The 27,728-nt window shown below is 41.9% G+C and overlaps 1 protein-coding gene across 1 annotated transcript; it reads left to right on the top strand.

Moving 5' to 3' along the window:
- Positions 1-369: 369 nt before the first annotated feature.
- On the top strand, positions 370-26,131 carry LOC308290268 (uncharacterized protein; the record flags this gene model as incomplete). Its single annotated transcript, XM_080732054.1, has 19 exons — positions 370-469; positions 2,118-2,344; positions 2,957-3,147; positions 4,514-4,586; positions 4,742-4,839; positions 5,136-5,219; positions 5,824-5,995; positions 6,840-6,954; positions 8,216-8,327; positions 16,070-16,100; positions 16,354-16,462; positions 18,963-19,189; positions 19,726-19,916; positions 20,810-20,882; positions 21,473-21,570; positions 22,324-22,407; positions 23,004-23,175; positions 24,582-24,696; positions 25,980-26,131. 19 exons carry the CDS (start codon positions 370-372, stop codon positions 26,129-26,131), a joined length of 2,424 nt encoding a protein of 807 aa, XP_080588180.1.
- Positions 26,132-27,728: the final 1,597 nt, after the last annotated feature.

The raw sequence follows: 27,728 nt of genomic DNA, 5'->3' as shown, positions 1-27,728 counted from the left end.
ACACCACTGCACAGCATTTTGTTGTGGTCATGGTTTATTTGATAGGAACACATGCAGTTTACACAGACTGACTGAGAACACAGCTATCCAATGCAAGTACCTAGTGTGTATAGCGGCCTCTCATAGATACTATGATACTGTGTAATACTGTAATACTATGATAGGCTACTGTGTAACCTTACAGGTCTGTAACTCTAAGAGTGTGCAAATGGACATGCTGGAACTGGTCCATTTGGTTCCATTCTGTACACTCTCAGAGTTAACTGAACAGTGGGTATTTGATGCTAACCACGGCTCTCTGGTGTCTTCCTCTCAGCACACATACAGGACCATATCATCCAGTCAAGAATCGTCTTGCAGAGCATCATCATGAGTCCTCTTCAGTTATGTCTCCCCCTGCTGGCGATGCTGCTGCATCCCGCTCTCTCTGCTACATACAACTGCTCCTCTGTGTACCAGAGGATCCCAGGTTGGTAATGTGTGCAGCAGCAGTAGGATTTTATAGGCCTGCTATTCAGTGGTGTGGAACAAGTAGGCTACTCTGATGTTTTACTTAACACTCGGGTGACTGAAAAAAATCACTTCCACTCTGACTGCATTTATCAGTCAAATTGACAGGTAAATTCTCTCCCTTTTGGCCCAGGAGACCAACACCTCCTCCCCTGCTGCCAGCGGGGGTTCTAATGTGAATTAGCATTTCAATTGACCTCTCAAATGGGGAGCGCAAAAGGTGTGAAATTCTCTCATTGCTTCAGGGAGGGGGAGGAATGAGTGAGACCTGTCTTTATGACCGATAACTAACTGTCAGAGTCGTATAATGGTATATTATTTCATACTTAGGAAACGTTTCAGAAGGGGAAAAAAACATGAACATATGTCTTGAGTATTTAGGAAAAGTCATGGAAGGGGACATTTCTGAGACCTTCACGGGGAGAGTTATTGTACTTTGCGATCTCAAAATCCTGTGTGTTAAATTAAGGAGTAGTTTACCCACAAATTAATTATTTTCCATCTACACCCCATGAAGCCTTGCATTTTAGTATTTGTCGCATCCCTAATAATTTGTTACGACTTTCGGAGTCTCCTACTGCAGACATTAGCATCTTTCCGTCGGTCATCTAATGATTAGGCTCAGGAATGCAACAAAAACAAAGAAATCGCCCTGAATTCAAGGTTTCGTGGGGTGTGTAGTTGATAGAGAATACGTATTTTTTGGGGTGAAACTACTCCTTTAAACCTATGTGGTTGAGTGGAGTCTCTCTGGGCTCTATGCTAGTGTATTTTCAGTTTCCTGTTATTGTGGGGAAAGCTGCTACCAATCTAAATCTAATCTCAGAACAGAGAGAATGTGCTATTGTACTGCTTGATCTACTTCTAAATAATGTTGACTCCAGTCTGTGTTACAACTACAGTAGGCCTATATCACTTTACACTGTGAATGGAAGTACACTTTCAGTTGAAACTCATCCGTGTACTTAACACTGGTGGAAGTATACTCAGATTATTTTTTCTAAAGTAGCAATGGCAAAAAAACAAAAAAAAAAAAGTATAGGCTTACAAGTAAATGGCATGCATTCAACATTTTACTCCTGGTAAAAAGAATATGGAGATATATACAACCGAAAAAGCACAAAACTATGGCACCAGCTGTTTAAGCATAAGATGTGAGCAGGGTCAGGGTTGTGCAGAGTATGTTAAAGAGGCAGGGATTGAAATTTCGAAAAAGGGCTTTTGGTGAAAATATTGCGCTGCGACTTGTTGTGAGCTTGTAGATCGGCTATTTTCAGCACACAACCAAGTGTAAAATCAGTCATTATGATGCCATCAAGGCCTCCCAAAATGCATTTTTAGTCGACTAAATCAACTGTAGATTTAGTCGCCTAAAATCTTATGATATTTAGTCGACTAAAATTCGACTAAAACTAAAACTTTTCAGGTGACTAAATTATCACTAAAACTAAATTACATTTTATTCAAAAGACTATGACTAAAACTAAATCAAAATTTGCTGTCAAAACCAACACTGCTTGGTGTGAGTAATTTCCCCCACCACCACCGCTTGGCATGGTATTAATGTCACCCTGGTGTGTCTTTGCCTCCATCCTCCCTCCCTCCAGACAACCAGGACCTGATGGTGGACTGCGGGCCCAGCCTCATCACCCTGGAGGTGAACCTGTGCACGGCCCAGTGGGCGGGCTACGTGGCCAGCAACCTGGCGCTCAACAGCATGCACAACACCACCGACTGCCAGGGCGCCGTGGACACCACCGTGGACCCGCCCGTCATCCGCTACTACCTGCACGTCAACCACAGTGACGCCAACCCCTGCCGGCAGTCACTGCAGGTCCTTATCTATGCTATATATGCTCCATGACATGTGCTATATCTAGCTTTCATGTATGGTCATTGATGAGGATGAGGGTAGGTGAGTGCTATGGTAAGTGCTATGGGTAAGTGCTATGGCCTATGGGCTTTGATTTGATCTTTATTTATCTTGAAACAAATAAAAAAGTACAGAAAACTATATATCAACGTCGTCATCACAGTTCCTTAACCTCACAAAAACTATGCCCAGGGTGACGCTTCACGAAATTAACTCATAAATAGCACCGCTCACTTCACACTGGGTGTGATTTCTTTTTTTTTAGTCGAGCTTGTAGATCTGCTCATATTTATCTGTGGGACAGAGTCGAACTAAATGTCAACTCCTACAATTTCAATGCTTGGTGGGCGGAGGGGTCCCCGGTTCAAATAATATGATTGTTTTGGGTGGTCGCAAGTGCGGAGAGCTGCTAATAATGTGGAAATCCTGATCATTACTGCGTAAAACTGTAATCAAGTTGATTGATCATGATGATTTATTTTCTTAATCTTTTCAATGTTTTCAATGTTTTTCAATTTCCGATGGCTTTTCCAATGAAAAGCGATGTCTTTCCTTCTGTGCTGTGTGGTTCAGATCATGGAGGAGGTCCCGGACCCCTCAGGCCCCTTCGCCTCCTTCTCCAACGTCCAGTCGGTGGTGATCAACGGCTTCATCGACACCCCCAGCGCAGACTCAGGCGTCATCAGCTACTCCACAGATCTCTACTACCACTTCTCATGTCGCTACCCGCTGGAGTACCTCATCAACAACACCCAGATTGTGGCGTGAGTATACCTTTCCACTTCTCGTCGGAGATATCGTCATTATATGTTTTTGGTTTTCACAAGGCTATAGGTGAGATATAGTCTGTTTCAGGGACGTGCTGGGCCCCTGATTCAGCCCGGGAAAAAGAGTTGGAGAGGCCCTCATTTTTTTTTTTTTTTTTAAATATATTTCGTCGTTGTCGGGTGGAAACCTTGTACATCCAAAACCGTTTGTTTTGTATTTATCATTTTAAAAATGATTTAAACTAGTGAAAACAGCCGATCTACAAGCACACAACGCCTCGCACCGCGAGGCGTTGTGTGCTTGTAGATCTGCTGTTTTCACTACTTTTGTGCGACAGCCTTGTATGATGAAGTAAGGCTTTGCTTTGCGAAAAAAATTACACATTTGAAACTTGGAGATACAAGGTTTCTGCCCGACAGTGACGATTTACTTTGTTGGCTGCCCAGCCCCCAAAATGGACGACATTTTATTTTAATTTTTTTCCTAATGGCCGGCCTGGACCGGCCGGGAATGAACCGGCCGTTCGGGAGTTGTCCCGCTTTTCCCAATGGCCAGCACGTCCCTGGTCTGTTTGCTGTATACATATATTATTTCTTACATCCCAAATAAAAAAAGATTATACAGAAGTGAATTTGGCAACAGAAGCCATTTGACTTTGAAAACTGATTAGAAAACCCATGGAGGGACAGTAACAAAGGTTAAAGGTTCAAGGTTGTACTTTATTGTTACATCTTTTGTACAGGTACATAAGAGTAAAACTTATTTCGGTTTGGCTTACTTCAGACAATTGTCTGCATTGTAAATCAGGTAAATGTAAACAAAGTATATTTACTTGAATAATGTACTTAGTACATTAGTAAATTACTCAAATTGTAGTTGAGTTATATTTGACCAGGAGTAATATCATCTAATTAGAACTTTGAATCAAGTCCTGAGTTGAGAACTTGCACACTGGAGAAGAATAGCACAATAACACCTTGATTCTGAAGGAACAGTGTGCAAATCTTTGAATATGTATTTTTTAAGCGAACATTTGTAACTCAAATCTTGCTTCTGGGTGGTCCCTGGAACTAAATATTTTGAGATGGGGGTCCGTGGCCAAATACATATCATTTTGGTGGTCCTTGACATGAAAAAGTTTCAAAGACTTGCACAAATGTCCAGGATTTTTTCAAAAAGAGCAGATCTACAAGCTTGTACATCTACAACCGAGTGCCGCGCTTTAAGCTTGTATATCTTCAATGTTTTAATAGTTAAAGCATAACATTACGCGTAATAATGCGTTCCCGGTCTAAATGAGTTTAAACATGTAATGTAGGAAAGCTACATAATGTTATTTTTGTCTCCCTCTCTAACGTGTAGGTCTTCAGTGTCTGTGGCCACCAGTGATAATAACGGAACCTTCATCAACACACTCAGAATGAGTGTATATAATGTAAGTGTGCAAGTCGCTGTTTTGATACATGTATTGCTGTTTGGTCTGATTGATTGATTGATGATTGATTGATTTATTGGTTGATTGATTGAACACTTTGAGGATAATGCAAAAAGCCTATGACTTCACACCTGTTGGTCGTGTGCTTTGTGTAGGACACAGACTACACCTATCCACTGGCGGTCCCCTCAACAGGACTGGAACTGAGAACCAAGATCTATGTGGAGGTCAAGGCTGTGAACCTTACCGGGAAGTAAGTTCAGTGAAACCCACCACTTCTGATGCAGAGCATGCGCTTGAAATTTGAGTTTTGTTGCTTAAATGCCCTTGCCAACATATCCTATATAACATTGCAATGTGACATAGCTCCGTTTAACGCAATGCTGTACCCCCTCCAACTAGGCTACATACTACATACTTTTTAATGTTTTGGTAGTTGCTTTGGCAATGTAAACGTATGTTTTCTCATGCCAATAAAGCTCCTTTGAATGTAATGAAGAAAGTGTTAGTGGGGGTGAACTCAACCTCTGTCCTGTCCTGTCTTCACAGCTTCTACGTGCTGCTGGACCACTGCTTCGCGACGCCGTCTCCGTACAACATAAGCAACACAGAAAGTCACAACTTCTTCACAGGGTGAGATGAGACAAACACAACAACAAGAGCACCAACGACGACACACGCTTGACATGTTTGGCATGCAGATTGCAGAACAATTTAAGTTGACAATATACTCTTTAATCCAGTGTTTCTCAAACTTTCAAATGTCAAGGTCTCCCCTTGACTCTGACAGTGTACAAATGGAACCAAATGAACCCGTTAGGGTTCATTTGGTTCCATTTGTACACTGTCAGAGTTACAGACTTGTATGGGTCAATATCGTCCCTGTCGGGTGAAAACCTCATGTGTCCGATACTGTAACCTTATTCGGGATTCAAATACAAAAATTGCAAAAATAGCAGATCTGAACTGAACTGAACATGCTTGTGGTGGACATCTTTGTCCAAATTCCATTTTTGCCACGGACATACAAAATGAGTGAACAATACTATTACCAAAAAACACATAAAGAGCTGGCCCTGAATGACCATAACAGGTCTGTAACTCTCAGAGTTATGGAGGTCCTTCTGAATTAAACATTAGAGAACCACTACTGGTGGACTCCTAATGTGCCATATAGTGTCATAGTAAATAAGTCACACACATTCTGAAGATAACCTTTACTGCTTCTCGTGCTCAGATGTTCGGTGGACCAGAGGACGGCGGTGACCAAGAACGGTCTGTCCAACAACGCCCGGTTCAACTTCGAGGCCTTCCGCTTCGTGGAGCACCGGGACCAGGACAAGTCCAGCATCTACCTGCACTGCATACTGAGGCTGTGTGAGCCCACCAAGTGTCAGGAGCTGGTCAACGTAAGGGCTATAGCAACGTTTATTTTTGCAAAGCAAATTGTCAAGACGTTGCATGACATTGCATTGATTGATTGATTGAAGAATTTATTAGAAGTTTGCAATAGAAAAAAAGTACAGTGTCATGACAGTACAAATCACTGGTACAAGGTCAACTAAAAGGAGACCCTAGAAAGCCTTACGGCTTATTTCCACAGGAACCACACTTTATGTATCTCATATAACATTGAGAGACAGACGGATAGAACATAGTACTTTATCTAGGATAAACATCAATTTCAAAAGCAGAAAAAGCATAACATCAAATACAAAGGCAGACAAAAGGGGGGGGGGGGGGGTAGGAGCATAGGGGCTTAGTCTATTTACAAGTCACGGGTTGCAGCCGCCTGAAGGTGACTTTTCATACTAATTTTGAAGGAGGCTAGGGATTTGATCTCCTTTAAGGCTTGTGGAAGGGCGTTCCACATGTTGATGGTGTAGCACGAGAACGAGTTAGAGCCTTGTTTATGTTGAACATGATTAGTGGAGCTGCCTCTGGTGTTGTGATTGTGAACATCCTTGACCTTTAGGAAGTAGTTTGTCAGGTACATGGGTATCTTGGAGGTGTAGTGTATCTTGTACACCAGGCCCATTGCAAGATGCTGTACTCTGTCAGCTACTTTGAGCCACCCCACGCTTTCGTGGTGATGATCGGTAAGGTGGGCCCGAGTCATCATCATGACACATCATTACAGAAAGAGCGAATACACTACCCGGCACCGGCGCCTGCCGCGGAATTGCCGCGACTCCGTCATTATCAGAAAAGCTATATTTATGAACTAAAGTAAACGTTTCTTTTCTTAAACAGGCTTGTCTTGGTAGAAGACGAAGATCCGTCACTCCCTTTGGAAAAGAGTCCGACGACTCGGCCACCGTTACCGTGGGCCCGCTGTTCACCGCCAAGAAAGGTCAGTACCCAGCCGGTCAGTAAGATCCATCTTTCCTTGTTATCACATATATTTATTGATTGAATACCAGTGGTGGAAAAAAGTGCTCAGATGTTTTACTTGAGTAAACTTGAGTAAAGAATGAGTAAAGGTATCAATACTGCAATGTACGTAGAAGTACTCCGTTACAAGTAAAAGTCCAGAATTAAAAATGTACTTGAATAAAAGTACAAAAGTACTTCTTAGGGTACCAAAAGTAAAAGTACAAAATGTTTGAAAATAGCAGATCTACAGGCTACGCGACGCGTTGTGAGCTTGTAGATAAGCTATTTTCAAATAGCCCAGGTATAAAATAGGGCTAAAGAGGATTAATATAGTTATTTATATTTGCAAAGTAACTAGTAACGAGATGTAGTGGAGTAGAAGTAAAAATACTGAAAATTGGAAATACTCACATAAAGTATGAATACCTCAAGAAAGATTGTACTTAAGTACAGCACTTGAGTAAACGTACACAGTTACTTCACACCACTGCTTGTTATCATATATTGATTGATTGAATGGCATGGTGGCACAGATTTATAAAAAAAGAATGACAAAAGGACGACCCAAATATAAAGCCCTGCAGGGCTCGTTGTTTCCATCAAGGTCCTGTGTATTCAATTCATCGAGACAATAACATGAGATAACATGAGATAAGATAAGTTAAGATAAAGGCAACGTAATGTCATACTGTACTATACTAACTCTATCTCTCTCATCCCACACAGAGGACGGTTCCCATTCGGCTGCCTATGGTGAGTCATCACACACGCACGCACACACACGCACACCAATAGATCCAATAGCTTGAAACACTACTCTTTTGTGACGTTGTAATTTGCACCAACACTGGTCGATGCATCCCCTCTACAACAAATCTCTTTGGCTTATATCCACCTGTTTCCGCGAGAATTCACTGTAGAATTATGTGTGGGACACACCCGGAGAACAGCAGACATACAAGCTCACGTCGCATCGCAGATGCAACCGTTGTGAGCTTGTAGATCACTCTCGGCTGCGATGCCAAAAAATTGTCTAGGAGGACGAGTGGATTTTTGTCCTGGGGGTTTTTAGTGAGGGTTCTGTCAGCATCCCTGTGTTGGCTGATCTGAGTGAACGGGTGGGGGTTGTAGGGGTTGATCAGGTTTTGGAGGTATGGAGGGAGCCATACCTTTGGCTGCTTTGATGTCTATGTGTGCACGGTGCCTGATGCACACTTGACAAATCTCCTCCCTGTTCTCCTCCCTATCCTCAGCCGGTGGAGTGGCGACCCGCGAGGTGAACGTGACGGGCCTGGCGGTGGGCATCGTATTCGGCTCGGCGGCGGCGGTGCTGCTGGTCCTGGGCGGCTGGTTCGCCCTGAAGAAGTATTACAGGGGGGGAGGTCGCCCTCACCTCTTCAACTGAGCCCCCCCCCCCCCGCCAGTCTTTTAACCCGGCAAACTGTTAGGTCCTTACGGCCTGTTGTCCAGTTCACGCCACGTCACGTTAGCAATGCTCCTTATATCTGTGTACTCTTTATGACAGGTCACTGTCGTAAAGCAGTGTTTCTCAAACTTTTAAATTTCAAGGTCTCCCCCTTAACTCTGACAGTGTACAAATGGAACCAAATGGACCTGTTAGGGTCCATTTGGTTCCATTTGTACACTGTCAGAGTTACAGTCTTGTATGGGTCCATTTAGACCCCCAGAAAGGAACCCACATAGTCCCTGGAATCCACTTTGAGAAACACTGTCGTAAAGGACTCAAAATGCTGTGATTCATGTTATTCAACGTATACATCTCTAGTACAGTCAGGATCTGTAGGCTACAACAGTGGTTCTCAAACTTTTTTAAGTGCCAAATCGCCCCCAAATCGATGTGTATTATTTGGCCGCGGACCCCTATCAGTTTATTTTTTCTTTGTGCCAGAAACCCGGCCAGAAGAGAAGATTTGTGTTGAATGATTCAAAATGTTTCAAACACATTTTTCTTTTTTTCTTGAAAATTGTTCAAAAAAGCTCACAGCGTGGCACGAAGTGACACGCTGTGAGCTTGTATATCTACTATTTTTTTTTAATAGCCAAAGTATGTAAAATATCGTTGAAGTGGCTGAAATGATTGTGACGCTACATTAACGTATTGTGCTGGGGACCCCACACACACCTGCGGGGGTCCCCAGACCCCACTTTGAGAATCAATGCCGTACACACAACATCGCTTACCGTTTATCCACTTTAACCCTGGCATCCCAAGCATGTCTTTAGGAAAAAACTAATTAATACAAAAAAATACATAAAAACAAGTTAGAAAAACAGCAGATCTACAAGGTAAAAAATAAATAAAAGCTAACAAATAATTGCAGATCTACAAGCTCACACGTGTCACGATGCGATGAGTTGAGCTTGTAGATCAGCCATTTAAAAAAATAATATATAATTTAGAACGTGGTGTGCGGTTTCAGTGGTTATGAAGGAAACTGGAAATACTGTATGTATAGACGTGTAAAGACGGAATAATATTGTTTATTTGTGTTCTTGTATATAAAGTTACTGATTATTGTTCACTTGAGAGCTATCTCTGGCGTGTGGGATATGAAATGTGTTTTATATTTTTGCTTTTGCTTTTGCTTGCATGTTTTGCCTGCTGTGGTTCTGGGTGTGTAGACGTTAGGGCATTAACGACTTGTGATCTTTACAAGTCGACTCGACAAAAAGTTGAGTCGAAATCGACTTTAAAGCCTAAATCCTAATGGCTGAGTGAAAACTCCCTGTGCTTCATTCCATTTGAAAAAACACAGTTGGAAAAGGAGATCATTCTGTCCTTGACAATAAGCAATCCTATCTCGTTTGAATGCTGTACACATTAACGAATGGAGCAAAAATAATGATAGAAAAAATTCAAAGGATTCTTTTACTATTCTTTGACTATCCCTGGTGGGAGTCAACTTGTGTAATGACTTGTCGACTTTTTGGTTAATGCCCTAAGTTAGATGTTCACATGAGGTGGACTGTTATGGTTTGGAACTGTTACTGCATGCTTCTGAAGATATCTCTGACCTGTTGCTGCTTTGTACATCACTTTAAACAAAACAAAATAAAGTTTTGACTCTGTTGGACGTTTGGGGTTTTTGTGCTTGAATTCCAGTGATGGGCAAGCTACCTGGGAAATGTAGTTACCTAAGCTACAAGTTGCACTCGATTAAGTATAGCTAAAGCTACAGCGAAGCTAACCCCAAAGACATGGAGTTACCTAAGCTACAAGTTACATGGCAAAAGTAGCTAGCCAAATCGACACTACTTTTTTTTAAGTCCTTAAATTGTCATTTCACTGCAGCGGCGGCTCCAGAGTATTGTGACTGGGGTGGGGGGGCTATGGGGGAGCTGGCTTTTTTAGAGCGGGGGCTAATACATTTTGGCAACAAACAATAATGAATAGAAGTAATATGACAAACGAGATTCTCTCGCTTAGGGTGTGGATAACTGAACAGACCAGATCATTGGCAGTTTCCAGCTCCAAACCTGAGGACTGTAGGTGATCGGATAGGGATTTTGTGAGGCTGAAGATGCTTTCCAGCATAAAAAAATATGATTTTATAGTATGGTTTACATAGAAGTCAGTCAGTTGTCTTATTTATCTATTCCTTCAACATTTGTCATCACAATGGGGTTTGTGGGGTGGGGGGGCTTAGGGGGTGCTAAGCCTTCACCTCTAGTTCACACTACTTAGAAATGTAGTTAAGCTATGTACTGTTAGCTTAGCTACTTGTAGCAAGCTACTGCCCATCACTGTTGATTTCAACATGATACTTCATAATGTGAACGAAAATCTGTGGACACACAAACAAACAAATGAACACAAAAACGAGCATGGGACATGTTTTATCATGAATTCTATTTATGTATTAAACGTACACGTCTATTGACTATGTTCATTGCATGGGTTCATAGATCATGTGTACCCATTTTTGTGACATTTGACGAAAATATGTAGGAAAAGGAGCAAAAATTGTGTTTTGGAGAAAATTCAAAATGGCGGAAAATCTATCCTGACGCAAATCCAGGGATTTTTTTTTTTTAATTTTCCAATCCACGGTTCAAGAGTTACGGGGCAAAACGTAAAGTGGGCCGTTATAGCACCACCATGAGGCTGAGTGATGTAATTATTTTTCTATTAATTCTTAAAATCATTATGAATCTCCTCTCCGAGGTTTGAAACTGTAGCCCCTATGGTTTGCGAGATAAAAATACTTGAATGTAAATTTTTGCATTGTCCCATTATAAGTCAATGGGGACAATTAAGCGTCGTTTTTTGCCAATTACGTCGCCATGGTAACACGGACGGTCGAAGTGGAAATGATTTTGGGGATTCGTTAAGTATGCCACCCCCAACCTGTGGTTGAAATTCAGTGTTGACTCGACCATTTGTTTGTGATTTATGGCTATTGTTTGCGAAACGGGCCCCTCCCGCTAACTTTGGAAGCCCGTTACGAACGAACGGTATGGACTGTCGAAATATCCCTTGACTATGTTCATTGCATGGGTTCATAGATCATGTGTACCCATTTTTGTGACATTTGACGAAAATATGTAGGAAAAGGAGCAAAAATTGTGTTTTGGAGAAAATTCAAAATGGCGGAAAATCTATCCTGACGCAAATCCAGGGAAAAAATAATTTTAATTTTCCAATCCACGGTTCAAGAGTTACGGGGCAAAACGTAAAGTGGTCGAAGTGGAAATGATTTTGGGGATTCGTTGAGTATGCCACCCCCAACCTGTGGTTGAAATTCAGTGTTGACTCAACCCTTTGTTTGTGATTTATGGCTATTGTTTGCAAAACGGGCCCCTCCCGCTAAATTTGGAAGCGCTTTACGAACCAACGGTATGGACTGTCGAAATATCCCTTGACTATGTTCATTGCATCGGTTCATAGATCATGTGTACGGATTTTTGTGATATTTGAAGAAAATATGTAGGAAAAGGAGCAAAAAGTGTGTTTTGGAGAAAATTCGAAATGGCGAAAAATCTCGCCCGCGCAAATGGGCGTGGCCTATATAAGGAGATGCGTCTTGACCCAAGGAATCCAGAGATTTTTTTTTAAAATTTTCCGACCAGGCAAAACGCTGTTATAGCGCCACCATGAGGCCGAGTGTAATTGCTTTAGGGGATTCATTGAGTATGCCACCCGCGACCTGTGGTTGAAATTCAGTGTTGACTCGACGTTTTGTTTGTGATTTATGGCTATTGTTTGCCAAAAGGGTCCCTCCCGCTAAATTTTGGAAGCGTGTTACGAACCAACGGTATGGACTGTCGAAATATCCCTTGACTATGTTCATTGCATGGGTTCATAGATCATGTGTACCGATGTTTGTGACATTTGAAGAAAATATGTAGGAAAAGGAGCAAAAAGTGTGTTTTGGAGAAAATTCAAGATGGCGGAAAATCTATCCTGGTGCAAATGGGCGTGGCCTATATGGAGAGATGCGTCTCTTGACCCAAGGAATCCAGGGAAAAAAACATTTTAATTTTCCAAACTACGGTTAAAGAGTTACGGGGCAAAACGTAAAGTGGGCCGTTATAGCGCCACCATGAGGCCGAGTAATGTAATTATTTATCGATTAATTCTTAAAATTATTATGAATCTCCTCTCCGAGTTTTGAAACTGTAGCCCATATGGTTTGCGAGAGAAAAATACTTGAATGTGAATTTTTGCATTCTCCCATTTTAAGTCAATTCGCGTTACCATGGCAACGGAAAAATATTTTTTTGCCAATTACGTCGACATGGTAACGCGGATCGGAAAGAAAAGTAATAGCACACCATTCCCGGCCGAGCCGCACGTTTTGATGTATATATTGCGGGGGTGGCGTAAATGGTGCAGCACTAGTTGAAGTGAAATGCCACTTCAAATTTTTTAAATCAGCCTCATGGTGGCGCTATAACAGGCCGATTTGTGGTTTTACCTATAACTCCACCGATCAGTTTCAAACTTTGTAAGCGCACTCCCTAGAGGCCAAGGAAAAACCCTTTCCCGGCATTTTTCACATCAGCCTTTTATAGCGCCACCAGGAGGCCGACTTATGTAAAACACAATTTTTCCTATTATTCCTTGAGATTCTATCCAAAAATCACGCAAATCGGCACACAGTATCTCTATAGTCATGTGATCAAGTCCGATCCGTCTGATATTTCATATTCCATCCTGATTGGCTAATATTAGCTTCCAAAATGTGCAGGATTGCTCAGTTTTTGAACAAAATGCCTCAAATCATCAACGCATGCTTGCGATTCCCGTGAAATTTGCCACACATATTCCCACTAGGTCAAGGAACAAATGCTACCTTTTTCATATTGGCCTGTTATAGCGCCACCAGCAGGTAGACTTTAGCAAAACAAATTTTTGGAACACAATGCTTCAAATCATGCATGCAGCGTCCGATTGCCATGAAAGATCTAAGGTGAAGAATGCCACCCTTTTTACATTGGCCTATTATACAGGACGCACGGCCTGGTGGAGACCTGTGCTCGTTTAATATGTTTTTTATTATAGGTCAAACTAACCAGCAGCACGCGAATAAATTAAATCAGCCACCCTTACCTTGTAACATTAAAGCGATGAACGCGTTAATTCATTAATTGCAATACAACAATTACATACAACCATTCTGCATATATATATGCTCGTGACATCCTCATCACACCCGGAAGTTATGCGGGAACGCCTACTGAGTGGCAAAAAAAATACTTTCTGGCCTTGACAGTCCATACATCCAAACAGAAAAGTCTTATACCTGATTGCATTCAACCATGTTAAACAACGTTAAACTCACTTTGCCATTCACTTTGCCATTCGATTTGCCACACTATTTGCCATTCACTTTATGCATAAGCATACCAATTGAGTACTTTTGCAAATGCCAAACTATGTCAAATTAATGCAGAAATCTTACTTGTAACATAGTATTTCTGCACACTGTGGCTTTGATACCTTTAACCACTTAACCATGCAGCATCCGTCATCAACCAGCATCCATCAACCATGCAGCATCATAAAATACCAGATCGAGAAACTTGCAACACGAACACGTTGCACCGCAGTGCGTTGTGAGCTTGTCGATCTGCTATTTTCTGCGAAAGCTTTTCCTACAATAACAGAAAACAGAAATTACCTGAGGGAGCCTGCTCAACCATGTGGGGTTTAAGTGGTTAAATCCAGTGGCGTCAGTTCAGAAAAAGCTAAGGTAGACTTCGTGCGCGTGCAAGACACCAGTCATGTTGCCATACCTTAGCAACAGACATGGTACATTTATTTTAAGAAGTAAATTCTATTTTTTCCCCCGTTTCTACGGTTTCTTGGGCTGGATATGGCAGCCTGGAATGTGTTCAAGTGCAGCTAAACTTGGTAGTAAACGTGGCACAATTAACAATAATGAATTGCACCTGTGCAGCTGACTTGAGGAACCTGGGAATATACCATTTTGTCAAAAAGGTGAGAATACCTGACCATTTTGTTACATTTTGCATTTGTAGTTATTTTACTGTAATTTAACAACATAATAACCAGCACAGATAGACAAAGTGACATTCATGGATTTATATTTAAAAGTAACTTTTATTTCCCCCCCTGGACCCAGGGTATGGCAGCTGCATACCCCTGCCATACCCAATTGACGCCCCTGGTTAAATCCTATATTATAGTTGATCCCAGGGGGTCTGTAGCTATTGGTCCACTCCTTTCCCCCTCTATACCAAATGATCTACTGATCTACAAGCTTGTAGATCAGCTGTAGAATTCATCCAGAATAAGGGGTTCATGTCAGGATTATTATTACCTTGGCTGCTACATTGTCTGAAGTTACCCGGACAACAACAATACGTTTTACTGAGTTATTGCCGTCCTAGTCGTCTTTGTCCTGTGTTTTTCTCTTTTTCTCCTTTACTTCTCTCTTTCTCTGCCCCCGGGTGTCAGTGTAACTGGATTGGGAAGCACACTACAAATACCCAACCTTTGACCTCTATGACCTATGACCCGTGCACCTGTGCACTTAAGATGTAACAATAAAGTACAACCTTGAACCTTGATGTGAATAAGTAAAAAAGAAAAGAAAGGAAAGCGAGAAAAAAGCCTGAGTAGCTTACTTTCAGGGACGCGCAGAGAATGGTTACACCCCGCCATTCCGAAACACCGCTATTCCGAACGTTGACTTCTAACCCTAACCCTACCCCTAACCCTAACCCTAACCCTAACCCTAACCCTAACCCTAACTAACCCTAACCCTACCCCTACCCCTAACCCTACCCCTAACCCTAACCCTAAACCTAACCCTAACCCTGCTTCGGAATAGCGGTGTTTCGGAATGGCGGACTGTTGCCGCAGAGAATATTAGAGAGGCAGGGGCCGACATTTCTAAAAGGGCCTTTTGGTGAAAATATTGAAAATAGCAGACCTCCAAACTCACAACGTGTCTGGAGGTCGTATGTGTTGCTATTTTTGGTGCTTGATACCACACTGAAAGTAGCATAATCAAGTGAATTCTGGAGAAATGGCATAACGGCATGGATTTCTACACAGAGAGGGCAATTATTTCAATATAATACACAGCATTCAGGTTCATGAGAGTTTGGACAAGGCAATTCTCTTGAATGTTGCCTTCAGGTATGTCATGGAAAGAGGGCATTTGCATTTCTTTCACAAAAAATAAAAAATAAAATAAATGCATTCATGGTCTGGAGACGAGGGCACTTTTTACAGACAGATAAAAAGTAAAAGATACAAGACGCAAGCCCCCTTGGATGCCTACGGTATGTGTGGCTGTGTGCACATTCCTGGCCTACTTCTTCCACCTCTGCGCAGTGCAGCTGGATATGGTAGGAGGGTTGGTGCCATTGATACGGCTGATGATGTGAAGCGGGAAAAAGGCGGGAGGGAGGGAGATGCTGGAAGAGAAAACGAGAGAGAGAGAACTCGTGAATGCGTGTGCACGAGTGCAAACGTGCACGCGTGATGTGGGTCTACTATAATTAGTCATGGTGGGAGGGTTTAAGGAGTTACACCTCTGATGTCTCGAGGCCGTCTCAGGGTATAAAAGACACATTTCAACCTGTGCCTCTCACACCACAAACACCTGCAGCTGTGTTCACCACACCACCTGCTACACTACGGTAAGGTGCACTATACCTGACACTCTGCTGTCTGTCTGGGGAGGGATTCATCTATTCTGCACTATTTTTTTACCCTTTTTTTCTTATTTTTTACCTTTTTTAAATTATTTTCTGTGCGTGTGCGTGTGTGTGCGTGTGTGTGTGTGTGTGTGTGTGTGTGTGTGTGTGTGTGTGTGTGTGTGTGTGTGTGTGTGTGTGTCTCTGGTGTCTTCCTCTCAGCACAAATATCATCCAGTCAAGAATCGTTTTGCAGAACATCATCATGAGTCCTCTTCAGTTTTGTCTCCCCCTGATGGCGGTGCTGCTGCATCCAGCTCTCTCTGCTACATACAACTGCTCCTCTGTGTACCAGAGGATCCCAGGTGGGTAAACTACTCCTTAACACTCGGGTGACTGAAAAAAATCACTTCCACTCTGACTGCATTTATCAGTCAAATTGACAGGTAAATTCTCTCCCTTTTGGCCCAGGAGAGCAACACCTCCTCCCCTGCTGCCAGCGGGGGTTCTATTGTCTTCCAAATGTTAATTAGCATTTCAATTAACCTCTCAAATGGGGAGCGCAAAAGGTGTGAAATTCTCTCCTTGCTTCTGGGAGGGGGAGGAATGGGTGAGACTGTCTTTATGACAGTCAGACAGGTATAATGGTATATTATTTCATACTTAGGAAACGTTTCAGAAGGGGAAAAAAACGAGAACATATGTCTTGAGTATTTAGGAAAAGTCAGGGAAGGGGAAATTGCTGAGACCTTCACAGGGAGAGTTCTCAAAATCTCAAAATCGGTCAAAATTACCTGTTGACACCCGTGTGTTAAGTAAAACATCAGAGTAGCCTACTTGTTCCACACCACTGAATAGCAGGCCTATAATATCCTAGTGCTGCTGCACACATTACCAACCTGGGTGGAAATTAATTATTTTCCATCAACACCCCATGAAGCCTTGCATTTTAGTATTTGTCGCATCCCTAATAATTTGATATGACTTTCGGAGTCTCCTACCGCAGACATTAGCATCTTTCCGTCGGTCATCTAATGAAACAAAGGCTCAGGAATGCTACAAAAACAAAGAAATCGCCATGAATTCAAGGTTTCATGGGGTGTGTAGTTGATAGAAAATAAGTAGTTTTTTGGGGGTGAAGCTACTCCTTTAACCCATGTGGTTTAGTGGAGTCCCTCGGGGCTCTATGCTAGTGCATGTTCAGTTTTCTGTTATTGTGGGGAAAGCTGCAACCAATCTAAATCTAATCTCAGAACAGAGAGAATGTGCTATTGTACTGCTTGATCTACTTCTAAATAATGTTGACTCCAGTCTGTGTTGCAACTATAGGACTATATCACTTTACACTGTGAATGGAAGTACACTTTCAGTTGAAACTCATCCGTGTACTTAACACTGGTGGAAGTATACTTTTTTTCTAAAGTATAAGTAGCAATGGCAAAAAAAAAAAAAAAAAAAAAGTATAGGCTTACTCTCTTACAAGTAAATGGCATGCATTCAACATTTTACTCCTGGTAAAAAGAATATGGAGATATATAAAACCGAAAACGCACAAAACTATGGCATCACCTGTTTAAGCATAAGATGTGAGCAGGGTCAGGGTTGTGCAGAGAATGTTAAAGAGGCATGGGATTGAAATTTCGAAAAGGGCCTTTTGGTGAAAATATTGTGCTGCGGCGCGTAATGAGCTTGGAGGTCGGCTATTTTCGGTGCTTGATACCTCACTGAACTAAGCATTGTCAATTTCTTTCACCATAGTAAAAACTGCATTCATGGACTGTAGAGGGCACGTTTTACAGATGGATAAAAGGGCTTTGATGTCTATGTGTGCTAGGGCATTTACGAATAGTGATTTTTAGTATTCGAATTATTCAACCTCAAAGTATTCGAATACTCGAATATTCGCCAGGACTGGCCAAACTGTCAAATATTAAGTAAGCAAGAGGCGAACATTGTGAAAATAGCAGATCTACATGCTCACAACGCCTCCCAATATTTATCTGTGGAACCGAGTCACACTCATTCTGTGCCACATGACGTCTTTGACGTTTTTTTTTTGCAAAGGCGTTCAGTGCCAATGACGTCTTTGACGTCTTTTGAGTTTTTTGTATAATTTTTTTTTTTTTTTTCATTTTTTTTTTTTTTTTTAAAAGATGTCAAAATGACCTGGGATCAGAGAGATGCTTTTCTCTGTTTGTGTGTTGGCTCCCTCGTTTAGCTGATTGAGAAAATGTGTGTTCATTCTAGTGGATGGACACTTTTTTTCATTCAAACAGCTCTATCTCTGGAACCATTTGTCTGATTGACAAAATTCTTTTTGCCACTGAATCACAACAACTGTGTCTGTTTCTGTCGGGGAAAAAATTGTAAAAAAAAACATTTTTTTTGATTGCGCAATAAAGAAAAACATACAAAACCGTGGCACAGCTACCTTGGAGCCATTTTGGCATTTGGCACAGAATGAGTTAATACCTACAATTCCAAGTGCTTGTCAGGGTGGGGTTCAAATATGTTTATTTTGGGGGTCACAGCCTAAAAAGGTTTGAGAACCCCTGGTATAGAGTATTAACAAATTCATCCACCAGGGGCATTGACAACTCATTATTATGACTTCCTATCTAGCCAAGCTTTATAAACTATATATTTTTTAAAGAGAAAACAATAAAAAAAATAAAAATAAAGCGAATATTCGACTTCGGTGAACAACGTCGAATAGTGACTTTGATATTCGAATATTCAAATATTTGGTGAATGCCCTAATGTGTGCACGTGCCTTGGTGTGAGTAATTTCCCTCACCACCAACACAGCTTGTCATGGTATTAATGTCTCACTGGTGTCTTTGCACCCATCCTCCCTCCCTCCAGACAACCAGGACCTGATGGTGGACTGCGGGCCCAGCCTCATCACCCTGGAGGTGAACCTGTGCACGGCCCAGTGGGCGGGCTACGTGGCCAGCAACCTGGCGCTCAACAGCAGGCACAACACCACCGACTGTCAGGGCACCGTGGACACCACCGTGGACCCGCCCGTCATCCGCTACTACCTGCACGTCAACCACAGTGACGCCAACCCCTGCCGGCAGTCACTGCAGGTCCTTATCTATGCTATATATGCTCCATGACATGTGCTATATCTAGCTTTCATGTATGGTCATTGATGAGGATGAGGGTAGGTGAGTGCTATGGTAAGTGCTATGGGTAAGTGCTATGGCCTATGGGCTTTGATTTGATCTTTATTTATCTTGAAACAAATAAAAAAGTACAGAAAACTAATACATCAACAAACATCATCATCACAGTGAGATTTTTTTATATAGTCGAGCTTGTAGATCTGCTAATATTTATCTGTGGGACAGAGTCGAACTAAATGTCAACTCCTACAATTTCAATGCTTGGTGGGCGGAGGGGTCCCCGGTTCAAATAATATGATCATTTTGGGTGGTCGCAAGTGCGGAGAGCTGCTAATGTGGAAATACTGATTATTATTGCGTAAAACTGTAATCAAGTTGATTGATCATGATGATTTATTTTCTTAAACGTAATCTTTTCAATGTTTTCAATGTTTTTCAATTTCCGATGGCTTTTCCAATGAAAAGCGATGTCTTTCCTTCTGTGCTGTGTTGTTTAGATCATGGAGGAGGTCCCAGACCCCTCAGGCCCCTTCGCCTCCTTCTCCAACATCCAGTCGGTGGTGATCTACGGCTTCATCGACACCCCCAGCGCAGACTCAGGCGTCATCAGCTACTCCACAGATCTCTACTATCACTTCTCCTGTCGCTACCCGCTGGAGTACCTCATCAACAACACCCAGATTGTGGCGTGAGTATACCTTTCCACTTCTCGTCGGAGATATCGTCATTATATGTTTTTGGTTTTCACAAGGCTATAGGTGAGGTCTAGTCTGTTTGCTGTATACATATATATTTCTTATATCCCAAATGAAAAAAAGATTATACAGAAGTGAATTTGGCAACAGAAGCCATTTGACTTTGAAAACTGATTAGAAAACCCATGGAGGGACAGTAACAAAGGTTAAAGGTTCAAGGTTGTACTTTATTGTTACATCTTTTGTACAGGTACATAAGAGTAAAACGTATTTCGGTTTGGCTTACTTCAGACAATTGTCTGCATTGTAAATCAGGTAAATGTAAACAAAGTATATTTACTTGAATAATGTACTTAGTACATTAGTAAATTACTCAAATTGTAGTTGAGTTATATTTGACCAGGAGTAATATCATCTCATTAGAACTTTGAATCAAGTCCTGAGTTGAGAACTTGCACACTGGAGAAGAATAGTACAATAACACCTTGATTCTGAAGGAACAGTGTGTCAACCATTGACTTCCAGCATAACATTAAACACGTTTGAAATGTTTAATATTTCATAAAGTATAAATCAAATCTGAATGAATTAATGACGAAATAAATCAAATAGTGAGAGGAATAGTAACGACCTCTGCGCATTTGGATAGCGAGCACAGTAATAACTTGCATAAATAATATTTGGTAGGTCTAATATTCAAATGGCCCTGATGCACTGCCGACTCAATATTATATATTTTTTTATTACAGTAAGACAGTTATCTTAATTACCTTCATGCAGTTGCAATTTCAGCTGCAAGTCAAGTGACAAATGAGATTAAAAATGTAATGTAGGAAGGCTACATAATAATGTCATGTTATTTTTTGTCTCCCTCTCTAACGTGTAGGTCTTCAGTGTCTGTGGCCACCAGTGATAATAATGGAACCTTCATCAACACACTCAGAATGAGTGTATATAATGTAAGTGTGCAAGTTGTCGTTTTGATGCATGTATTGCTGTTTGTTTTTTAATTCCTTATGGCAAGCTACAGTATAAGATGGCAAGGTATTCCACATTTTGGTGGCATAATAGTAGTATTAATTGATCCCCATGTTTGTGCCGAATCTAGCTGGAATGAGATCAGTGGGCGCTCTCCCTCTGGTGTTGTGTATCAGGCACGTGCACACATAGACATCAAAGGGGGCTTGAGCCCCTGCTCTTTTATCCGTCTGTAAAAAGTGCCCTCTCCAGACCATGGCCGTTGGTGAAAGAAATACAAATGCCCCTCTTTCCATGCTATACCTGAAGGCAGCATTCAAGAGAATTGCCTTTTCCAAACTCTCCTGAACTTGAATGCAGCATCTCATGTTGAAATAATTGCCCTCTACGTGTAGAAATCAAGCATTGAAAATAGCCGACGTCCAACCTCACAACTTGGAAGTCTGCTATTTTTGAGATTTTCACCAAAAGGCCGTTTTAGAAATGTCAGCCCCTGCCTCTCTGACATTCTCTGCACGTCCCTGGTTGTGCATGTGTGACTTCACGCCTGTTGGTTGTGTGCTTTGTGTAGGACACAGACTACACCTATCCACTGGCGGTCCCCTCAACAGGACTGGAACTGAGAACCAAGATCTATGTGGAGGTCAAGGCTGTGAACCTTACCGGGAAGTAAGTTCAGTGAAACCCACAATTTAGGAAGCTGCAAATTCCATATTTTATTTTAGTGATTAGAACGTTACTTTGAACAGGTATTATTTTCTTTACGTAATAAGTCGTGGGCCAAGATACCGGCAACAAAAAGGAAATACATAAAACATCAGCATTAAATCCATGAGAAACTCTAATAGAACAGATCAGCTGTGTCTAGTAACAGGACCTGCCAGACAGATAGAGGTCAAAATGTATCATCGGAACAGCGTCCACTTTCGGTTTAATAACTCATGGTTTCATCAATTGATAAACTTTAAGTGGTTTATGATTGCGGACATGTGAAGGTCCTTTGCCTGAAAATAATACATAGGTAGGTAGGTAAAGAAACGTTACAATCGTGCAGGCTCTGAATCACATACAAGTGCATGCATCAGTTTGGAATTCAGCCCGATGTGTTTAGTGGGGGTCAAATACTGTACATACACCCAACGTGTAAAATGGAGCTGTTGCACATGCACTTGAAATCTGAGGATTTTTGCTTTATACCCTTGCCAACATAGCCTATAACGTTGCAATGTGACATAGCTCTGTTTAATGCAATGCTGTCCCCTCTCCAACTAGGCTACATACAGTACTTTCCCCTTTTTTTGTGTTTTGGCAGTTGCTTCGGCAATGTAAACGTATGTTTTCTCATGCCAATAAAGCTCCTTTGAATGTAATGAAGAAAGTGTTAGTGGGGGTGAACTCAACCTCTGTCCTATGTCTACACAGCTTCTTCGTGCTGCTGGACCACTGCTTTGCGACGCCGTCTCCGTACAACATAAGCAACACCGAAAGTCACAACTTCTTCACAGGGTGAGATGAGACAAACACAACAACATGCACCAGCGACGACACACGCTTGACATGTTTGGCATGCAGAACAATTTAAGTTGACAATATACTCTTTAATCCAGTGTTTCTCAAACTTTCAAATGTCAAGGTCTCCCCTTGACTCTGACAGTGTACAAATGGAACCAAATGGACCCGTTAGGGTTCATTTGGTTCCATTTGTACACTGTCAGAGTTACAGACTTGTATGGGTCAATATCGTCCCTGTCGGGTGAAAACCTCATGTGTCCGATACTGTAACCTTATTCGGGATTCAAATACAAAAATTGCAAAAATAGCAGATCTGAACTGAACTGAACATGCTTGTGGTGGACATCTTTGTCCAAATTCCATTTTTGCCATGGACATACAAAATGAGTGAACAATACTATTACCAAAAAACACATAAAGAGCTGGCCCTGAATGACCATAACAGGTCTGTAACTCTCAGAGTTATGGAGGTCCTTCTAAATGAAACATTAGAGAACCACTACTGGTGGACTCCTAATGTGCCATAGTGTCATAGTAAATAAGTCACACATATTCTGAAGATAACCTTTACTGCTTCTCGTGCTTCTCAGATGTTCGGTGGACCAGAGGACGGCGGTGACCAAGAACGGTCTGTCCAACAACGCCCGGTTCAACTTCGAGGCCTTCCGCTTCGTGGAGCACCGGGACCAGGACAAGTCCAGCATCTACCTGCACTGCATACTGAGGCTGTGTGAGCCCACCAAGTGTCAGGAGCTGGTCAACGTAAGACCTATCTTCTACAGTATTTAACTCAAATACCTGGAACGCGCCCGAGTCACGTTAGATTTTAACCACTTCAACCATTATTTTATGATTTAACTTTAGAAAAATAGCAGATATACAAGCTCACAGCGCGGCACCGAGTGCCGCGCTGTGAGCTTGTAGATCTGCTATTTTTTGAAAAATCGTGAAAATGAGTGCAAGTCTTTGAATATCTTTGACCCGATCTTTGACCCCGACTTCTAAATCCTTCCTCTAATGCTGTTCTCAAACCTTTTCGTGTGAAGGACCCCCAAAATTACAGGTATTTGGCCACGGACTCCCATCTCAAAATATGTTGTTCCAGGGACCACCCAGAGGCAAATATTTGAGTTACAGATGTTCGCTTTTAAATTGATATATTCAAAGACTTGCAAAGAAATATCCTGATTTTTCAAAAATAGCAGATCTACAAGCTAGTAGTTAAAAGCAGTCAATAATCCTAGGCCTAAATGGGTTAAATACAATATAATACTGCACACTGTGTGAACCCACCTAGTGTCAGGAGCTGGTCAACGTAAGGGCTAGTAGCTGCAACGTTTTATTTTTGCAAAGCAAATTGTCAGGACGTTGCATGACATTGCATTGATTGATTGATTGATTGAAGAATTTATTAGAAGTTTGCAATAGAAAAAAGTACAGTGTCATGACAGTACAAATCACTGGTACACGGTCAACTAAAAGGAGACCCTAGAAAGCCTTACGGCTTATTTCCACAGGAACCACACTTTATGTATCTCATATAACATTGAGAGACAGACGGATAGAACATAGTACTTTATCTAGGATAACATCGATTTCAAAAGCAGAAAAAGCATAACATCAAATACAAAGGCAGACAAAAGGGGGGGGGGGTAGGAGCATAGGGGCTTAGTCTATTTACAAGTCACGGGTTGCAGCCTCCTGAAGGTGACTTTTCACACTAATGTTGAAGGAGGCTAGGGATTTGCTCTCCTTTAAGGCTTGTGGAAGGGCGTTCCACATGTTGATGGTGTAGCAGGAGAACGAGTTAGAGCCTTGTTTAGTGTTAAATCTGTGTTGAACATGATTAGTGGAGCTGCCTCTGGTGTTGTGATTGTGAACATCCTTGACCTTTAGGAAGTAGTTTGTCAGGTACATGTGTATCTTGGAGGTGTAGTGTATATTGTACACCAGGCCCATTGCAAGATGCTGTACTCTGTCAGCTACTTTGAGCCACCCCACGCTTTCGTGGTGATGATCAGTAAGGTGGGCCCGAGTCATCATCATGACACATCATTACAGAAAGAGCGAATACACTTCCCGGCACCGGCCGCGGAATTGCCGCGACTCCATCATTATCAGAAAAGCTATATTTATGAACTAAAGTAAACGTTTCTTTTCTTAAACAGGCTTGTCTTGGTAGAAGACGAAGATCCGTCACTCCCTTTGGAAAAGAGTCCGACGACTCGGCCACCGTTACCGTGGGACCGCTGTTCACCGCCAAGAAAGGTCAGTACCCAGCCGGTCAGTAAGATCCATCTTTCCTTGTTATCACATATATTTATTGATTGAATACCAGTGGTGGAAAAAAGTGCTCAGATGTTTTACTTGAGTAAACTTGAGTAAAGAATGAGTAAAGGTATCAATACTGCAATGTACGTAGAAGTACTCCGTTACAAGTAAAAGTCCAGAATTAAAAATGTACTTGAATAAAAGTAGAAATGTTTGAAAATAGCAGATCTACAAGCTCCACCACAACGCGTTGTGAGCTTGTAGATCGGCTATTTTCAAATAGCCCAGGTATAAAATAGGGCTAAAGTGGATTAATATACATTTTATAATATAGTTATTTATATTTGCAAAGTAACTAGAAACTAAAGTTTTCAAATAATTATAGTGGACTAAAACTGCAATATTTGGATCTGAGATGTAGTGGAGTAGAAGTAAAAGTACTGAAAATTGGAAATACTCACATAAAGTACAAACACCTCAAGATTGTACTTAAGTACAGTACTTAGGTAAATGTACACAGTTACTTTACACCACTGCTTGTTATCATATATTGATTGATTGAATGGCATGGTGGCACAGATTTATACAAAAGAAAAGGACGACCCAAATATAAAGCCCTGCAGGGCTTGTTGTTTCCATCAAGGTCCTGTGTATTCAATTCATCGAGACAATAACATGAGATAACATGAGATAAGATAAGTTAAGATAAAGGCAACGTAACGTCATACTGCACTATACTAACTCTATCTCTCTCATCCCACACAGAGGACGGTTCCCATTCGGCTGCCTATGGTGAGTCATCACACACGCACGCACACACACGCACACCAATAGATCCAATAGCTTGAAACACTACTTTTTTGTGACGCTGTAATTTGCACCAACACTGGTCGATGCTTTCCCTCTACAACAAATCTCTTTGGCTTATATCCACCTGTTTCCGCGAGAATTTACTGTAGAATCATGTGTGGGACACACCCGGAGAACAGCAGACATACAAGCTCACGTCGCGTCGCAGATGCAACCGTTGTGAGCTTGTAGATCACGCTCTCGGCTGCGACGCCAAAAAATTGTCTAGGACGAGTGGATTTTTGTCCGGGTTTTTTTTAGTGAGGGTTCTGTCAGCATCCCTGTGTTGGCTGATCTGAGTGAACGGGTGGGGTTGTAGTAGGGGTTGATCAGGTTTTGGAGGTATGGAGGGAGCCATACCTTTGGCTGCTTTGATGTCTATGTGTGCACGGTGCCTGATGCACACTTGACAAATCTCCTCTCCCTGTTCTCCTCCCTATCCTCAGCCGGTGGAGTGGCGACCCGCGAGGTGAACGTGACGGGCCTAGCGGTGGGCATCGTATTCGGCTCGGCGGCGGCGGTGCTGCTGGTCCTGGGCGGCTGGTTCGTCATGAAGAAGTATTACTGGGCGGGAGGTCGCCCTCACAGCTTCAACTGAGCCCCCCCCCCCCCTCCTCTTTTAACCCGGCAAACTGTTAGGTCCTTACGGCCTGTTGTCCAGTTCACGCTACGTCACGTTAGCAATGCTCCTATATCTGTGTACTCCAGGGTTCCCCAATAGGCGGCCCTCGGGCCATTTGCGGCCCGCGGGGGGCTACTGTCTGGCCCACACCAACCCCAGTAATAATGGTGGTATAAGAGCAGCAACAACACTAGTATATCGTCGTTGTTGGGTGGAAATCTCGTATCTCCAAATTTGTACGTTCTTTCGCAAATCATACAAGGCCGTCGCACAAAAGTAGTGAAAACAGCAGATCTACAAGCACACAACGCCTCGCACCGCGAGGCGTTGTGTGTTTGTAAATCGGCTGTTTTCACTAGTTTAAATCATTTTTAAAATGATACATTTTTTTAAAATTTCATTATCATTTTTAAAATGATAAACGGTTTTGGACATACAAGATTTTCACCCGACAACGACGAAAACTGTCGCTGGAGTAGTGGGAACATAATTCGGCCCTTGGGGAAAACTAATTGGGGAACCCTGGTGTACTCTTTATGACAGGTCACTGTCCTAAAGGGCTCAAAATGCTGTGATTCATGTTATTCAACTTATACATCTCTAGTACAGTCAGGATCTGTAGGCTACAACAGTGGTTCTCAAACTTTTTTTAGTGCCAAATCGCCCCCCAAATCGATGTGTATTATTTGGCCACGGACCCCTATCAGGTTTTTTTCTTCGTGCCAGAAACCCGGCCAGAAGAGAAGATTTGTGTTGAATGATTCAAAATGTTTCAAACACATTTTTCTTTTTTCTTGAAAATTGTTCAAAAAAGGTCACAGCGTGGCACAAAGTGACACACTGTGAGCTTGTATATCTACTATTTTTTTTATAGCCAAAGTATGTAAAATATCGTTGAAGTGGCTGAAATGATTAACATATTGTGCTGGGGACCCCACACACACCTGCGGGGGTCCCCAGACCCCACTTTGAGAATCAATGCTGTACACACAACATCGCTTTACCGTTTATCCACTTTAACCCTGGCATCCCAAGCATGTCTTTAGGAAAAACAAATTAATACAAAAAAATACATAAAAACAAGCTAGAAAAACAGCAGATCTACAAGGTAAAAAATAAATAAAAGCTAACAAAAATTGCAGATCTACAAGCTCACACAGCGTGTCACGATGCGATGAGTTGAGCTTGTAGATCAGCCATTTAAAAAAATAATATATAATTTAGAACGTGGTGTGCGGTTTCAGTGGTTATGAAGGAAACTGGAAATACTGTATTGTATAGACATGTGAAGACGGAATAATATTGTTTATTTGTGTTCTTGTATATAAGGTTACTGATTATTGTTCACTTGAGAGCTATCTCTGGCGTGTGGGATATGAAATGTGTTTTATATTTTTGCTTTTGCTTTTGCTTGCATGTTTTGCCTGCTGTGGTTCTGGGTGTGTAGACGTTAGGGCATTAACGACTTGTGATCTTTGCAAGTCGACAAAAAGTTGAGTCGAAATCGACTTTAAAGCCTAAATCCTAATGGCTGAGTGAAAACTCCCTGTGCTTCATTCCATTTGAAAAAACA

Source organism: Nannobrachium achirus, assembly GCF_963921795.1.
Source record: "Nannobrachium achirus genome assembly, chromosome: 8".
NCBI classification, from domain to species: domain Eukaryota; kingdom Metazoa; phylum Chordata; class Actinopteri; order Myctophiformes; family Myctophidae; genus Nannobrachium; species Nannobrachium achirus.
The sequence above is the reverse complement of the archived record's forward strand: the minus strand, read 5'-3'. Positions and strand labels throughout refer to the sequence as shown.